Source organism: Tachysurus vachellii, chromosome 2 (assembly GCF_030014155.1).
Source record: "Tachysurus vachellii isolate PV-2020 chromosome 2, HZAU_Pvac_v1, whole genome shotgun sequence".
Taxonomy (NCBI): Eukaryota; Metazoa; Chordata; class Actinopteri; order Siluriformes; family Bagridae; genus Tachysurus; species Tachysurus vachellii.
The window spans coordinates 10,727,809-10,742,049 of NC_083461.1; the positions used below are offsets into that span (position 1 = coordinate 10,727,809).

A 14,241-nucleotide genomic window follows, 5' to 3' on the forward strand; every position below is an offset into this window, starting at 1 on the left:
TTAGTGGTGTCAAGTAAACTTTTGTTTACTTGTAAAGAGTTTTATAATACATTGCAGCTAACCGACTCAGCTGCAGCGATCACCGGCTGAGACTCGTCACAGCATGATGAAAAACACGTCGGTTTTGAAGCTTTGGAGCCTGAACTGTTGGGGGTTTGAGGATGAGGCAGCTGTCCAGATGAGAAGGTGGAAGAGCTGGACAGACTCGGAGATTAAAGTGCTGCTGCATCAATCTAATAACATAGCTGAACAGCATTGTGGGTAATATTCTTTATTATTGATTTCTTCTTTTATTGATGAAAGATTGAAGGTCACACGATCATTATAAAGCTTAGTCATTCAGGGATTATTTTCCCAGCCTGGAAAATCATAACCAAGTATTAGTTATTAAACAAAATATGCAGAACTTAATTCACTGTAAACATCATATTTGACCTGAATATCTCTTATAAATGCTCTGCCAGTATCTACCATCTGCTTGTTCTTTATTCCACACACATCCTAATGCAATTAAGAATCCAGTCAGAAATATATACGCTGTTCCTGACAAAAAAAAAAAAGGCAGTTCACTTAGTGATTTTTACTGCACCGCAGTAGCATGTACTGACATTTAACTCCAAGTGGCTCTATGAAGATCTAATACTTCATGGCATTTCTCACTGCTGTGATGTGGAGAGCTTTGCAATTAAATCTACTTTTAAAGTAAGACTGATTAATCTTCTTTCTAAATACGTTTACGCACAAGTGTTCAGGTTATAATGTACATGATTTCATCAATACACAAAACACAAACAGATTGTTCAAAATATTTATAGATGTTTTTTTTTTTTTACACAATGAATTATTTTAAATATGGGTGAATTCAGTTATGAATTGGAATAACAAACAGGCTGCCACGTACAAGAATATTGTGCAAAATAAATGGAGAGATGACAATCACTTTTACAGGCTACTCACAGCTGCATGTACTCTCCCATCAGTGGATAATCATAAAATCCCTGCAGCCTCTTATGAATCTGTTTTCACTGATCTTTTACAACAAAATATGAACATTATCTACAATATGACATTGTATACCTGAATAAATGATTGTATAAGGTTGAAGAGAAAGATAAGCATGTACCGGTTAAAAGGATCGTTAAGAAGCTGGCCGTATCGTCGCGTTTTGATCACAAGTTACAGGTTATTGTGTGAATCGTGTCAAAAGGGCAACACACAGGAGGGACATTACGTAAGCGTTTGCATGGGAAAAAAGTTTAGCGGAAAAGAAAACCGCTTCCATTTCACACACAGTCATGTGGAGCAGAAATGTTAACCTTTTAATGCAAAACACGTTGATGACTTAATGTTACTTATTAAATACAGAACCACGGATTGTAGTTGAGACTCTGTAGTTTGTATTCCATCATTTTAATAGTTCAATAGTATGAGGCTCATCAATACGCTTATGTTCAGCCTACTGGTGTGTGTGTGTGTGTGTGTGTGTGTGTGAAGGTATGTGATATAAATAGCTATTAGGCCCAAACCGTATTTATAAATACTTTAATACTGTAAATGTCATAAAATGATAATTTGAGTTGAATGATCAAGGTGACAAGAATGTTGTTTGTGTGTGTGTGTGTGTGTGTGTGTTAGTTTTTAAAAACTATTTCTCATGCTAATACATGTTCTTCCTTAGTCCTTTATCAGGGTCTCAAGTCTCTCTGTTCTTAACGTTCATTGCTCAGAGGTAGGAATCCTTCTATGCAGAAACCTCTGTTACTCAGTCGATGTACTGCGAGAGCCACCGGAACCCGTCTCCGTAGCCCTGTTTTTTTAGCACGCTGCACATGAAGACCTCTAACGGACGTGCATTCAGCTCCTTCAATGATACGATTCCCTGAAAAACACAACACTAAGGGTGAATATCACACTGAATATCACACACAGCAATTCATAAACCGCAGATCCAAAAATCATGTAGACCAAAAGCTGAAAATTGATGAGCTGCTAATGTTCCTTTCACTGTCTCTCTTAAGATAAGTGTATATTTTACACTATATTACGACTGTCAAATCAGATTGATCTGAAAGGGTTTTCTATAACAGCAATTCTCACGAGAGTTCCAAGGCAGAATCACAGGTTTATATTACAATGCTCCATGACATCAGGCTGTCATTTCATAGTAACAGCTAATTCACAGGGAACTGTACAGCAAACATGTCACACAATCCATGGCTTGAAATAAACAGAAATAAGAGCAAAAATTTTTTAGAAAAAACTGTTGAGATGAAGGGATCTTTACCATTGAACTTATATTGATGGAGTCTGCAGTCCTAGTATTTTAAAAGTTGACTATTTAATTAATAAATAAATGTTTAAAAAAGTGTAAAAGCCTTTAGTGTTTGCAAAAAACACTTTCACAGCAAAGTTGTGTTATTTCCTATTAATATTATAATGGAAAATCCAAAGTGAAAATTTTCTTCCATTTTCAAGCACCAACTGCTGTGAAAGGAACTGAAGCTGTGGGAACATTGACATCAGGAGATTCTGACTATAGAGCTGATCATTTGCATGGTAAATGCATACATTATGGCCTGCGACACTGAGATTTAAGTGTGAATGCAGAGTAAATTCCATCTAACCCTGTTTAAAAAAAAAAATCCAAGCTATGGAAGAAAATATCTTTGGTACAATGTTTGGTACGGTTTCTACCGTATTCCTCGAGTGTGTGTCTGAATATGTACAAGTGTGTCAGATTCTGACCTTTCCAGTGGTCTGTCCATTAAGAGCAAACATTTCCCGTAGCTTGCCTTCACTCACTGCTTCCATCCGATCGATTTTATTCCCCAACACCAAGATAGGAACGTTTGATATGGTCTCGTCTGACAGCAAGGCCTGAGCATGTGACAAAGATCGAGGTGTGTTTTAAATATTTAAACCATACTTTCAACAGTAAGAAACAGTAAATAAATGAGAGTAAAAACTCACATCAAGCTCAATTTTGGACTCCATAAGCCGCGGATAATCTGCACAATCGACCAGAAAGACGATTCCGTTCACAGCTGGGAGGTAGTTCTTCCACACTCTCCGGGCTGCAGGAAGAACAACAGGACAATGACATGAGGCTGATGTTAAAGAGCTCTTAATTTGAACAGGATCATTTTTAATGCCAATAAAAGTACAGTACCTTGTAAATGACCACCAAGATCAAATGTGGTAAAAGTCATTCCAGCAATCGTCAGCTCTTCTGAGGCTAAAAAGAAGAAATCTCAGATTATTATCTGAAACAAATTAATGAGTTTATATGTGTTTAAGTGATGAGAAAGTAGATTTACTAGGATGTAGTGTAGGCACATGTTGTCCCAGTCTGTCATCTTTCAGCATGTGGAGTAAAGTCGTTTTTCCAGCATTGTCCAAGCCCAAGAACACAAGCTTCCCAGATTTCTTGTATAAGCCTCCAATGGAAAGAAAGAAAACATGATACGTCATGTGAAGACATAGCTGCTTACACTAATCTAGTGCACAGGAATATCAAATCACATCTTGTTTTTTAATATAATTTACCCACACTAAAGGTTACAAATGAAATGTGGGTGTGTCCTGTAACAGGACAACAAACAATAAGGCTTAAGAAACAAAAACGGTGTTTAAAACAAACCAAATAGAAAGTATTGTTTAGACCAAAATGGCAAATAGTTACAGATGCCGTAAGGTCCAAAAATATGAGAGTACACTGAAAATCTGTGATTTTTTTCATTTAAATTATGTAATATTCAAGCTGTATATATATATATATATTTTTTTTTTATTAAAGCACACTTTCAGATGACACTTTGATGGATTTAAAATAGATCATACTTAGAGACAATGCCAGCTTGAGCACACAAAACAAAAACAAATAATAAATTCTAAGAAACTCTGAAGTTCTTGTCAATATTTTAAGGAATGGCCTCCAAGCTGTTGTCAGTAATATAATTTATAATGCAAACTGACATATTAAATTTAAAATTAATGCAAAATAGAAAAAGTAGGGCACGCAGCCTTTTGGACACCACTATATGTGTAACGGGCAAAGATCGTCCGACAAACCGAGAACAAACAAATATCAAACAGACTGTATGAATGCTAATCTGAATGCTGCTGTGAAAAATTACAGTTCAAAGGGCAAAGACGGTACCTTACTGATATGACTATATACTTCTCTGTATACCGTGGGTGACGTCAGCAATCAGTGCATTTAATATCCAATGCGACAAGTGAACAATTCAATGTTAAAAACCTTAAGAATCCTTCAAGTGTTTTTAAAACAAATCCTCAGATCGCTTTCATATAATAAACCACACTTGAAAGGTTTCATGTGTAATAGGTATTAAATAGGGTCAAAATATTCCAATTAACATCATATTTACAGAAATAAAGCCATACTATTATATTTACTCATTCTTATCACATTCAGAAAGAAACTAATCTGTCTTTATAGCTACTTACAATCTTTTATTATCTCATCACAGGTTATTTGAGCTCTTTGTTACTTGTGATAAAGAAGAAAGAAAGTTATTCATAAACTAAACGCTTTGTTAGTACAAGATACGTTTATTTGGTTGCTTGGTTTTGTCTGAAAGGTATGTGTGTCATTTTTAATCGACTGTGCCTTTGATAAATGAGAAGAAAATGGTATAAAAACTTACCGAGGAACTGCAGCACACCGCTAAAGCCTTTAAAGACCCAGTCAAATAGAAACGACATTGCAGCTGCGTTTGGTATAAAAACTACTAACTAGGAATCTGTGATCAGCTTCTGTGACAATGGAACCTGAAATAACATTAAAGAACAAAAGAAGGAATGCCTTAGAAACTGAACATTCTACTTGTGTGTATAGTGAAACCGCTTTGGTTATGAATCACTGAAGACTCCAGGACTTCCTTTATCCTCGGCCGGCAGGCTGACACGTGTATCTAGGCAAAGGGTCAACATGACGTGCCAAGTCACACGGAAATGCTAACAAGAACCTCCCTTTCTATGTGAACATGCTAATCTGTATATCGGTTAATTTACTTACTTATCGACCCTTTAACTTTATTCACGTTAAGTACACGGTTATTGTCACTGACAATAGTCAACGATAGTTCCTGAATATGGGAAATAAAGTAAAAAAAAAAAAAAAAAAAGAACAAAGAATCTTAAATATGATGAAAATAAAGCTAGCTACGAGGCTAAACAGTTAGCTAATTTAGCTAGCAGATAATCCAAGGCCTCAAAAGAAAACCGTGCTAAATTTATACAATACAATACAACTATATTACGGTTCACTCGTACAAAATACTATAAATACATGGTTTAAATACTAATATGTGCGTTGTGTAACATTTATACCAACGTTATTTAACATGATCTTTGACAACATAGCATTCTTAAAATTTAGCACTGATTAGCTAACTAGTTCTCTCCATTTCCTCAACTAATACTGTTGAACATTTACCAGATCAGTATATTTGTGTGTCCTTGCCTTTTTCCGACCCACAACAACCACAGCACCAGTCAAAATATCCTCATGTGAGATTTAATAAATAATGGAGATTAGCTAAATGAATAAGCCGCTAGCCGGACCTCTGTGACAGAGAGCCTCTGTCTGTAGCCATAGACAGGAAGTAAAATCAGTAACATGTCTAAATTTCTAGCGCCGTCTGCTGTGCTGGAGGAATTCAATACATCTGGCCGTGCTGCCTGTAGACAGGGCTAAGGGTTAGTAACCATCAGAATCAGGATTATTGGTCAAGTGTGTTTACACACACAAGGAATTCCAGCTGTTGGTGACTCTCAAAAGTACAGACATAAATTACACTATACATTTAGCTTGGACTATACAAGACAAAAACAGACAAGACAAAACAGACAAGACAAGACAAAAACAGACAAGACATGACAAAAACAGACAAGACAAGACAAGACAAGACAAAAACAGACAAGACAAAACAGACAAGACAAGACAAGACAAAAACAGACAAGACATGACAAAAACAGACAAGACAAGACAAAAACACAAGACAAAAACAGACAAAAACAGACAAGTCAAGACAAAAACACAAGACAAAAACAGACAAAAACAGACAAGTCAAGACAAGACAAAACAGACAAGACAAGACAAAAACACACAAGACAAGACAAAACAGACAAGACAAGATAAAAAACAGACAAGACAAGACAAAACAGACAAGACAAGACAAAAACAGACAAGACAAAACAGACAAGACAAGACAAGACAAAAACAGACAAGACATGACAAAAACAGACAAGACAAGACAAGACAAGACAAAACAGACAAGACAAGACAAAAACAGACAAGTCAAGACAAGACAAAACAGACAAGACAAGACAAAAACAGACAAGTCAAGACAAAACAGACAAGACAAGACAAAAACAGACAAGACAAAAACAGACAAGTCAAGACAAGACAAAACAGACAAGACAAGACAAAAACACACAAGACAAGACAAAACAGACAAGACAAGATAAAAACAGACAAGACAAGACAAAACAGACAAGACAAGACAAAAACAGACAAGTCAAGACAAGACAAAACAGACAAGACAAGATAAAAACAGACAAGACAAGACAAAACAAAACAGACTATACGAGACAATACAGACAATGTGAGATACTATAGACAGTACGAGTATTAAATAGGAATACAGAGTATATGACATATCAGTGATGTACGTAAAGTTTGAGAGTGCATAGAATAACAGATAACAGTATTGTGCGTCAGGTACAATAAAGAGTTTACTTGTGTGTGTAACCTATACGGATGATGTGATGACTGACAGTTCTGATAATGCAGTACTTATAGATATGAAGCAGGGAATATAATTATGGTGAGTTGTTAATCAGGGTGATTGTCTGGGGAAAGAAACTGTTCCTGTGTCTGGCAGTTTTGGTAAACGGAGTTCTGTAGCACCTGCCAGAAGGGAGGAGCTGAAAGAGGTTGTGTCCAGGGTGTGAAGGGTCAGTAGTGATTTTTTTCCCGGTTTCTGGTTCTTGTATGTTACAAGTCCTGGGTAGTGGGCAGAGGGGCCCCAATTATTTTTTCTGCTGTTTTAACTGTGTGTTGTAGTCTGTTCCTGCCCTGTTTTGTTGCTGCTCCAAACCAGATGGTGATGGATGTGCACAGAACAGAATCACTGCAGTGTAGAACAGCATCCACAGCTCCTCTGGCAGACCATTTCAGTGTGGTTATTAGCAGCATATGCTGCGAAACTGAGCATCTTTGTAAATATTGTTGCTTGTTTGAGTAATAATCTCAAGGAAGTCTGGAAATTCATTTAATTTCAGAGAGTATAATGTTGTGTGTAAACAAGATGGTTTAACCAACACAGAAGTGAACTATTCCCTAGCACCTCTGACTCTAAGATGTAGCCTAGTGTTGTGTTAGTTTTGACTCAACAAAGTTACAGTTAGTTGTGTAGCTTTCAAGATGTGTTGCGTAGGTCTACCATTTATGTCAGAATACTATTACTAGTACTATAGTAGTTATTCTTCAAAAACAGGGAGTATGTCTTTATAAGCCTGTGTCTAAGGTTTTTTGCGTCTTATGTAAAATAACCATTTGTTGCAGAAATAAACAACTGTAGTTCCAACCATAAAAGTAGAGTTTTATTCATCATTATTGGATCCAAAAGATTATTATTCATATTAAATTCAAAGTTACCCAGTATTAGTTTAGAGCCCAGATACAGCCGAGAGCAAGCACAAGTGACAAAAATTTTCTAATGTGGCAGAAAAATGAAATCTCAAATACATCCTCCTATTTACTGTAGTAATCTGTTGTCCCTTGTTGATTACTTGCTGTAATAGTACCATTTGTCAGCTGGAAATACAGAAATGAATGTAATCAATAGTAAACCATGAAATCAGTTGCATTCATTATTAGGAATGAAATGTGTAATGAAGATAAACTGTGTTGATGTGTGTGTTGGTTAAATAAATATTTTTGCATTAGTATTTCATTCAGTTTTGCACATTGGGGAAAAGAGGGATTCTCATGTACAGAATATAATAATAATAATAATAATAATAATAATAATAATAATAATAATAATAATAATAATAATAATAATAATAATTACATACCTGAGCTTGGAGTAGGCTCTGATGTAACAAAAGCACTCGCCTGAGGGCAAATGAAATCTTATTTAATTAACACAGTCAACATGCATAACCTATAAGCTACACACTGGTAATGAATTTAAATAGAAACTTATTCTTTTAGATTTGTGTAATGTATATGTATGTTCATTGATGTAAACAGATAATTATTTTAAGTCCTCCCCCTCTCGGCTCTGATTGTAAGGCACTCACCGAGTCTACAATGGCTTTGGCATCCACTCCAGTGCAGACATACGGGCTGTCTGTGACACATGTATTCAGGCTGGAGAATACATAGAAATAAAATGGATTACGCTCAACTTTAATCTTATTATTCAGTAGTCCCCTGGGATTGACAGCCCTGGTCTATCCCAGGGGACTACACAATTGCACACATCCATTCACACATTGCAGACAATTTAAATGTGTCAATCAACAGTCACTAACACACACACACACACCAATTCACACTTTACTGACAATTTAGAGGTACCAATCAACCTACCAATCAAAGATTTTGGACTCAGGGAGCACCTGGAGGAAACTCCTGAAGCACCAGGAGAACATGAAGGCAAACATGCTAACCACTAAGCCGCAGTGCTTCAATATTAAATTCATACATTTACCAATCCCACAGTTATTTAGAGATATTACAGACTATGCAGTATAGAATAAAATTTCAGATATATACTCAAACCACTAACTCTGCAGTGTCTGGTGTTTAGTTTCTACTCTGCTATTTAATTTCCAATTTTTACCTCATTCAAACTCACTCACTCACTCATTTTCTACTGCTTATCCGAACTACCTCGGGTCACAGGGAGCCTGTGCCTATCTCGGGCGTCATCGGGCATCAAGGCAGGATACACCCTGGACAGAGTGCCAACCCATCGCAGGGCACACACACACTCTCATTCACTCACGCAATCACACACTACGGACAATTTTTCCAGAGATGCCAATCAACCTACCATGCATGTCTTTGGACCGGGGGAGGAAACCGGAGTACCCGGAGGAAACCCCTGAGGCACGGGGAACACCACACACAAACTCCACACACACAAGGCGGAGGCGGGAATCGACCCCCCCAACCCTGGAGGTGTGAGGCAAACGTGCTAACCACTAAGCCACCGTGCCCCCCTTATTCAAATGATATTAGATAACATGTAAGTGTAAATTAGTAGAATGTGATTGTTCACTCCCATACCAGTTAAGTTCCTTTGCTTCAGTCTTGCTCAATATCAGTGCCTTCCAATGTTCATGTGTATCTTTTATGGTCTTAATCGCAAAGTCCTGATGATAAACAATAAAAGATTTTGTTACTTAAAGTGAGCTGTGAAATGGTAGCTTTTTTCTTTTTGCATCATAAATTCATTTTACCCTGTTCTTGAATTCGCCATTGAATGCAAACTGGTTCTCAGGTTTCCCATCTGGAACTTTGTACATTCGGAACCAGTCCACTGTGGATTCCAGGTATCCCGGCTTAAGCCTCCTTACATCCTCAATATCTGTGAAAAAAGATGACCTGCAGCTAGAGCTGGAAATCTGGTAAGTTCAGACTGAACTTTCATCAGAAGCTCACCATTAAAGTCTGCTGCCTCAGGATCCTCAACATTAATCACCATCACTTTCCAGTCTGTTTCTCCTTCATCTATCAGCGCCAGGATTCCCAACACTTTCACTCTTATGATTTCCCCACGTGAGCAGACCTGCAGAATATGTTGGGCATGTTTAAGGAGATGAAACATTCAGAAAAAAATTAATTGAACTGTTATTGTATGGAATTTGACATATGTTTATTTCCTGAAACTTGGGTTGTTGGAAAAAACAAAAAAACAGTGTGTACTGCATAAATTCTTTGACAAAAGCTGATGGGTGTTTTCTCTCCCAGGAAGACCCCGACCCCATCTTCAGGGAACTTAGAGCTCACTGAATGATTTAATGATGGTTTAATGATAGCTAATCTGATGCTATGATTTAATACAGCCACTATAGATCTCAACTCACCTGGGGTATTTTGGGGTTATGTGTTAGATGTCACAATCTGCAACCATCATCAAAACACCAAGTGAGATAATATTATTTACTGTAGATGAATGTTGTTTATCTCCCTATTCATCAGCTGTTCATCATGCATTACAGCATTTCAGGCAGCTTGTGGTTGTGTAACACCTTACTAACACTTAAAAAACCACACCTAACACTCATCTGTGTGAAGCTACAGGACTTGAAAATCTGCTTTGGCTAAAGAATCCTGGTAGTTTACGGGATTAAGTAGTTTTGTTTTGTATTTGGGAAAGGCGTGCCATTTACACCCCTCTGTTATTCTATCAATCAACTGACAAACAGAATGCATTTAATCCCATTTCCTTATCATTCTACTTTTACCTTGTTCCCGATGTCACACATATCAATGGGGTCATTGTCTCCGCAGCATTTTGTGTCTCCATCTGTGTGTCCTGGATCCTCCCATGTCTAACAATAGAAATTAATTCAAATTCAATAAGCTGAAAGAGACTTGAAAGAAGAACTGGATAAAATAAGACTTACAGAGATCAATATAATTAGGGATTTAAATCACTGAAAGGAAATCACATACTGTATTATATTAAATATTGTACGTAACAATAATTAATTTAAAAAGAGTTTCTTTCTCACCTTGCACACCAAATACAAATCTGGTTAATAATCGAGACTCTCTCTAAGGTGAATTGGGTTACAGAAGCACATTTGCTGAGACACAATGATTAATAATTTTTTTATTATTTATCAAGATTCAAGAATCAAGATTATTTAATGATTTAATAATAAATCATTCGGCTGTTAAATCTGTCCATTTCTTTTTGAAACATGACTAGAAGTATTGGTTTTTGGTACTTTGGTTTAAGTTTCTGCTAGTCCAGCAGCAGTATTCTGTACCAAGGCCAGGGAACCAACCGATCCACTGAGGGGTTAACAACTCTCAGTGCTGGTCCCAACCAAGCCCGGATAAAATGGAAGGGTTGTATCAAGAAGGGCATCCAGCATAAGACCAGCGACAAATCATATTATGCATAATACGCAGCGGTGACCCCAGACGGGGAGAAGCTGAAGGACAACAACAACTTGAAATGTGCTTTACTTAAACATTGTTTGTGTTAAAGAAAAGTTGTTGATAAACAGACCTGAGGGAAAGCACCGTAGTTCCATATATAGCCTTTATGTGGGAATACATTACACACATAACGCAGATTTCCCTTCTTCACATCCTGCTTCAGAGGGTTCAGTGGTTCTTTGGTTGCAATCTAGGGAATATAAAGATTATGTCTGATGTCTTATAATGTTAATAAATGATCAATTTACATAATCTAAAATAATAAATTACAATTTACAATTATGATTTACATATCTAGAAATATATATATATATATATATAATCTTTTAAAATCAGAGTTCTTTGATGATGAAATGACTGCAAAATGCAATCATAAAGGTGGTAACTCATGCAATGCTGAATTGCTTCCTTAAAATGTGTTATAGAATGAACTAATGAACTAGCTGCAAAGACTACAAGATGTGACGTAAGTATCTTGTGAAGGAAGGACATATTTTATTTTTCAGGTGTTTGATCAGAGCCAATGACATGCCATTGTTTCAAAACTATAATTTTGTCACAGAAAGCAGAATTTTCAGCTATCAGACAAGTTATCATGCTTCATGTCAGTGATATAAAATGGCAATAACAGAGATCCATACCTCCATCTTTGCATTTGTCCATCTGGGTACCTCAACAACTGCATGGAAGATATTCTGATAAAAATCAATGAAAAGTTTGTAAATAACTACAGATGTCTGCTTTACATCTGTAATGTAGCACGTTGTAAAGTTTTACAATTGTTTGCTGCGCTCTCACTATTTATGCCACTTCATTTGTTTTGAATAATAGCATAGATATTTCTAGAGAACTCTACTGTAATGACTTTCATATAGACAGAGCACAGTGTTCTTTATGTGGTTAATGGTGTCATAAGAACAACATAATTAATGTTACCCATCAGCCCTGGTATGTGACCTGACCAAGCTACCTGTTTTGTGGCATCCTTAATACATGTACAGCATTTAGCAGACACCTTTATCCAGAGTGACTTACAATTTTATTTCAATTTATGCAACAGATCAATTGAGGGTTAAGAGCCTTACTCAGGGGCCCAGCAGCGGCAACTTGGTGGACCTGGGATTTAAACTCACGACCTTCCGATCAGTAATCCAACACCTTAACCACTCGTCTAACACGTCACTGTTTTTGCTTGTGTTGAGCGTGTATGTTGTGTGTTCCACATGTTTGGTCATCGTCTGCCTGTTTTTGCTGTACATCTATTGTCTGTAGTTCTTGTTTCACTCTTTTGGTTATTTGTTTTGCATTTATCAAAGTACCTTCTACTTGCATCTCATATATATATAAATTTAAATTTCAAATATAAATTTCTTTAAATTTCAGCAATTGCAGGTAAAATAAAGGAGTTCAATTCAAGACTTACATACCCTGGCTTCATTTGCATAAAGGGGAATGTCATGGAATGGAGATATATATTTTCCATCTGAGGTTTCTGCAAAGAGATTTGGTTTCATCATGTAATCTGATGGCCTACGCAGACATTCAATAACAAGCTACTCCTGAAAGATCAAAAATGTTTAAACTGATGTCTGAAATAAGGTGAAGAAAGACATTATAGCGTTAAATTTCATTTAAGAAAAATAATGCAATTAATTCAACACTCATTTTAAATCTGAACTGTTTTTTTTTTTATTAGGTGAAGTGTCTACTGAGTCACTATTCTCTGAATCATTGCTGTCAAAAACAGATTTTTTTAACCTGTTTATACTCAGGGAATTTCTCCGTTACTGTTAAACTGCTGCTAAATTGCTTCAATCAATCATTTTTAACATATAATGAATATAACTATACAGCATTCGTGGGAGGGAATTCCTTGCTCTTTAAGCAAGTCAGATCATTCGGCTCAGCTCATAAATAAGAGTCGACTATTTCAGATCCTAAGCTGCTCATTGGTATTTTTGTTTTGCTTAGATTTGTCCAGCAGTTGTCCATCTTTGCTCAGCTACCGCATTTGTTTAAGTACATCTTAGACATTTAATTGATCAAATTTAGCAGTGGATTAGATTTTATATATGAAAAGCAATTGATATAACTGTTAAATAAGCAAGGAACTACAAATTTGCAGTAAGCATAATAAATAATATTTGCTTCTTCAATGTTATTCTGCCTTATAAATAAATACTACATAGAAAAATAAACCACAGAAGCAGAAAAATGGATCATATGTGCAAGTCAGGTACTCAAGTTCACCGGCTTGTCTATGAAATACAGATAGTTAAAAGATGTTACCAGACGGTGAAAATAACAGACAATATTAGGAATTAAAAAAGTCTGTACTGAGAGTTCAAATGTAGTAGTACATGATATGAGGTTACTCACTAAAGTACACTCTGTAGTCCTGTGTGTTGGGTTTTCCTCTCTCCTCTGTACTGAAGTTCATATTGTAGCACATAGCAGTGTTTTTCTTCATTCCAAGCTTAGGATTTTCCTCTTTAAATCTTTACAGGATATTTCAGAAAGCTTGACGGTTGTGGTCCTTCTTGAAGTATTTGACATATGGTGGCTCTTAAGCCACTGGTGATCAGTATCCCTCCTCTTTATCCCTGCATTAGAAGTCACATGAGTATTAAAGAAAAAGAGAGAGAAAAAACATTGTCCATGCAATGATGATGATGAATTTATGGGAGCTATTGTTAGCTTCAAAATTCAGCTTTTTTTTGTAAAGTGATAAACTTTAATCCTTGATAAGTATATATTCTAAAGTCTGTGATTTCAATATTATGTAAATATCAACTACAGAAGACACTATTTCACTACGAACTTTATGTACTGAATGCTGCCAAAGATCCACACAGATGAATCCTTCCAGCTTTGTATAGCAGTTAAATTGGGTTAATTAAGTTATGGAGCAGAATAGGAGATTTAGCAAATGGCCGCGTTATTGCTTAGTGTGAACAGCAGGGGGCGCTGAGATTTTACTACTTAATTCACTTTTTTTTGCTATTTAATTCATTTTGCAGCAT

The 14,241-nt window shown here is 36.3% G+C and overlaps 2 protein-coding genes across 3 annotated transcripts; both read right to left on the reverse strand.

Annotated features, from left to right (window-relative positions):
- Positions 1-794: 794 nt before the first annotated feature.
- On the reverse strand, positions 795-5,634 carry sar1aa (secretion associated, Ras related GTPase 1Aa). Of its 2 annotated transcripts, none has more exons than XM_060896598.1 (7): positions 5,489-5,634; positions 4,671-4,794; positions 3,318-3,437; positions 3,170-3,235; positions 2,971-3,074; positions 2,746-2,877; positions 795-1,879 (listed from the first exon to the last, which is right to left on the reverse strand). In XM_060896598.1, exons 2-7 carry the CDS (start codon positions 4,726-4,728, stop codon positions 1,763-1,765), a joined length of 597 nt encoding a protein of 198 aa, XP_060752581.1. In that variant the 5' UTR covers positions 4,729-4,794; positions 5,489-5,634; the 3' UTR covers positions 795-1,762. The 2 variants fall into 2 exon arrangements, with proteins under 2 accessions (XP_060752581.1, XP_060752570.1); XM_060896587.1 differs by having other exon boundaries at positions 5,462-5,616.
- Positions 5,635-7,610: 1,976 nt separating this feature from the next.
- ppa1a (inorganic pyrophosphatase 1a) lies at positions 7,611-13,775 on the reverse strand. The gene is made up of 11 exons (XM_060889983.1): positions 13,598-13,775; positions 12,646-12,710; positions 11,860-11,913; positions 11,289-11,408; positions 10,513-10,599; positions 9,707-9,833; positions 9,505-9,632; positions 9,332-9,417; positions 8,338-8,407; positions 8,110-8,149; positions 7,611-7,846 (listed from the first exon to the last, which is right to left on the reverse strand). The coding sequence occupies exons 1-11, from the start codon at positions 13,686-13,688 to the stop codon at positions 7,818-7,820; spliced, it is 897 nt and encodes a 298-aa protein (XP_060745966.1). The 5' UTR covers positions 13,689-13,775; the 3' UTR covers positions 7,611-7,817.
- Positions 13,776-14,241: the final 466 nt, after the last annotated feature.

Bases quoted from the DNA above. Each gene is read 5' to 3' on its own strand.
- sar1aa (XM_060896598.1), bottom strand. From the start codon at position 4,728: ATGTCGTTTCTATTTGACTGGGTCTTTAAAGGCTTTAGCGGTGTGCTG. The intron at 3,236-3,317 runs GTAAATCTACTT...TCTTCTTTTTAG, and splicing joins TGTGCCTACACTACATCCTA to CCTCAGAAGAGCTGACGATT. The intron at 2,878-2,970 runs GTGAGTTTTTAC...TCACATGCTCAG, and splicing joins AGTCCAAAATTGAGCTTGAT to GCCTTGCTGTCAGACGAGAC.
- ppa1a (XM_060889983.1), bottom strand. From the start codon at position 13,688: ATGAAGAAAAACACTGCTATGTGCTACAATATGAACTTCAGTACAGAG. The intron at 8,150-8,337 runs GTGAGTGCCTTA...ATTTGCCCTCAG, and splicing joins CCAAAGCCATTGTAGACTCG to GCGAGTGCTTTTGTTACATC. The intron at 7,847-8,109 runs GTATGTAATTAT...CTGTATTTCCAG, and splicing joins AGAGCCTACTCCAAGCTCAG to CTGACAAATGGTACTATTAC.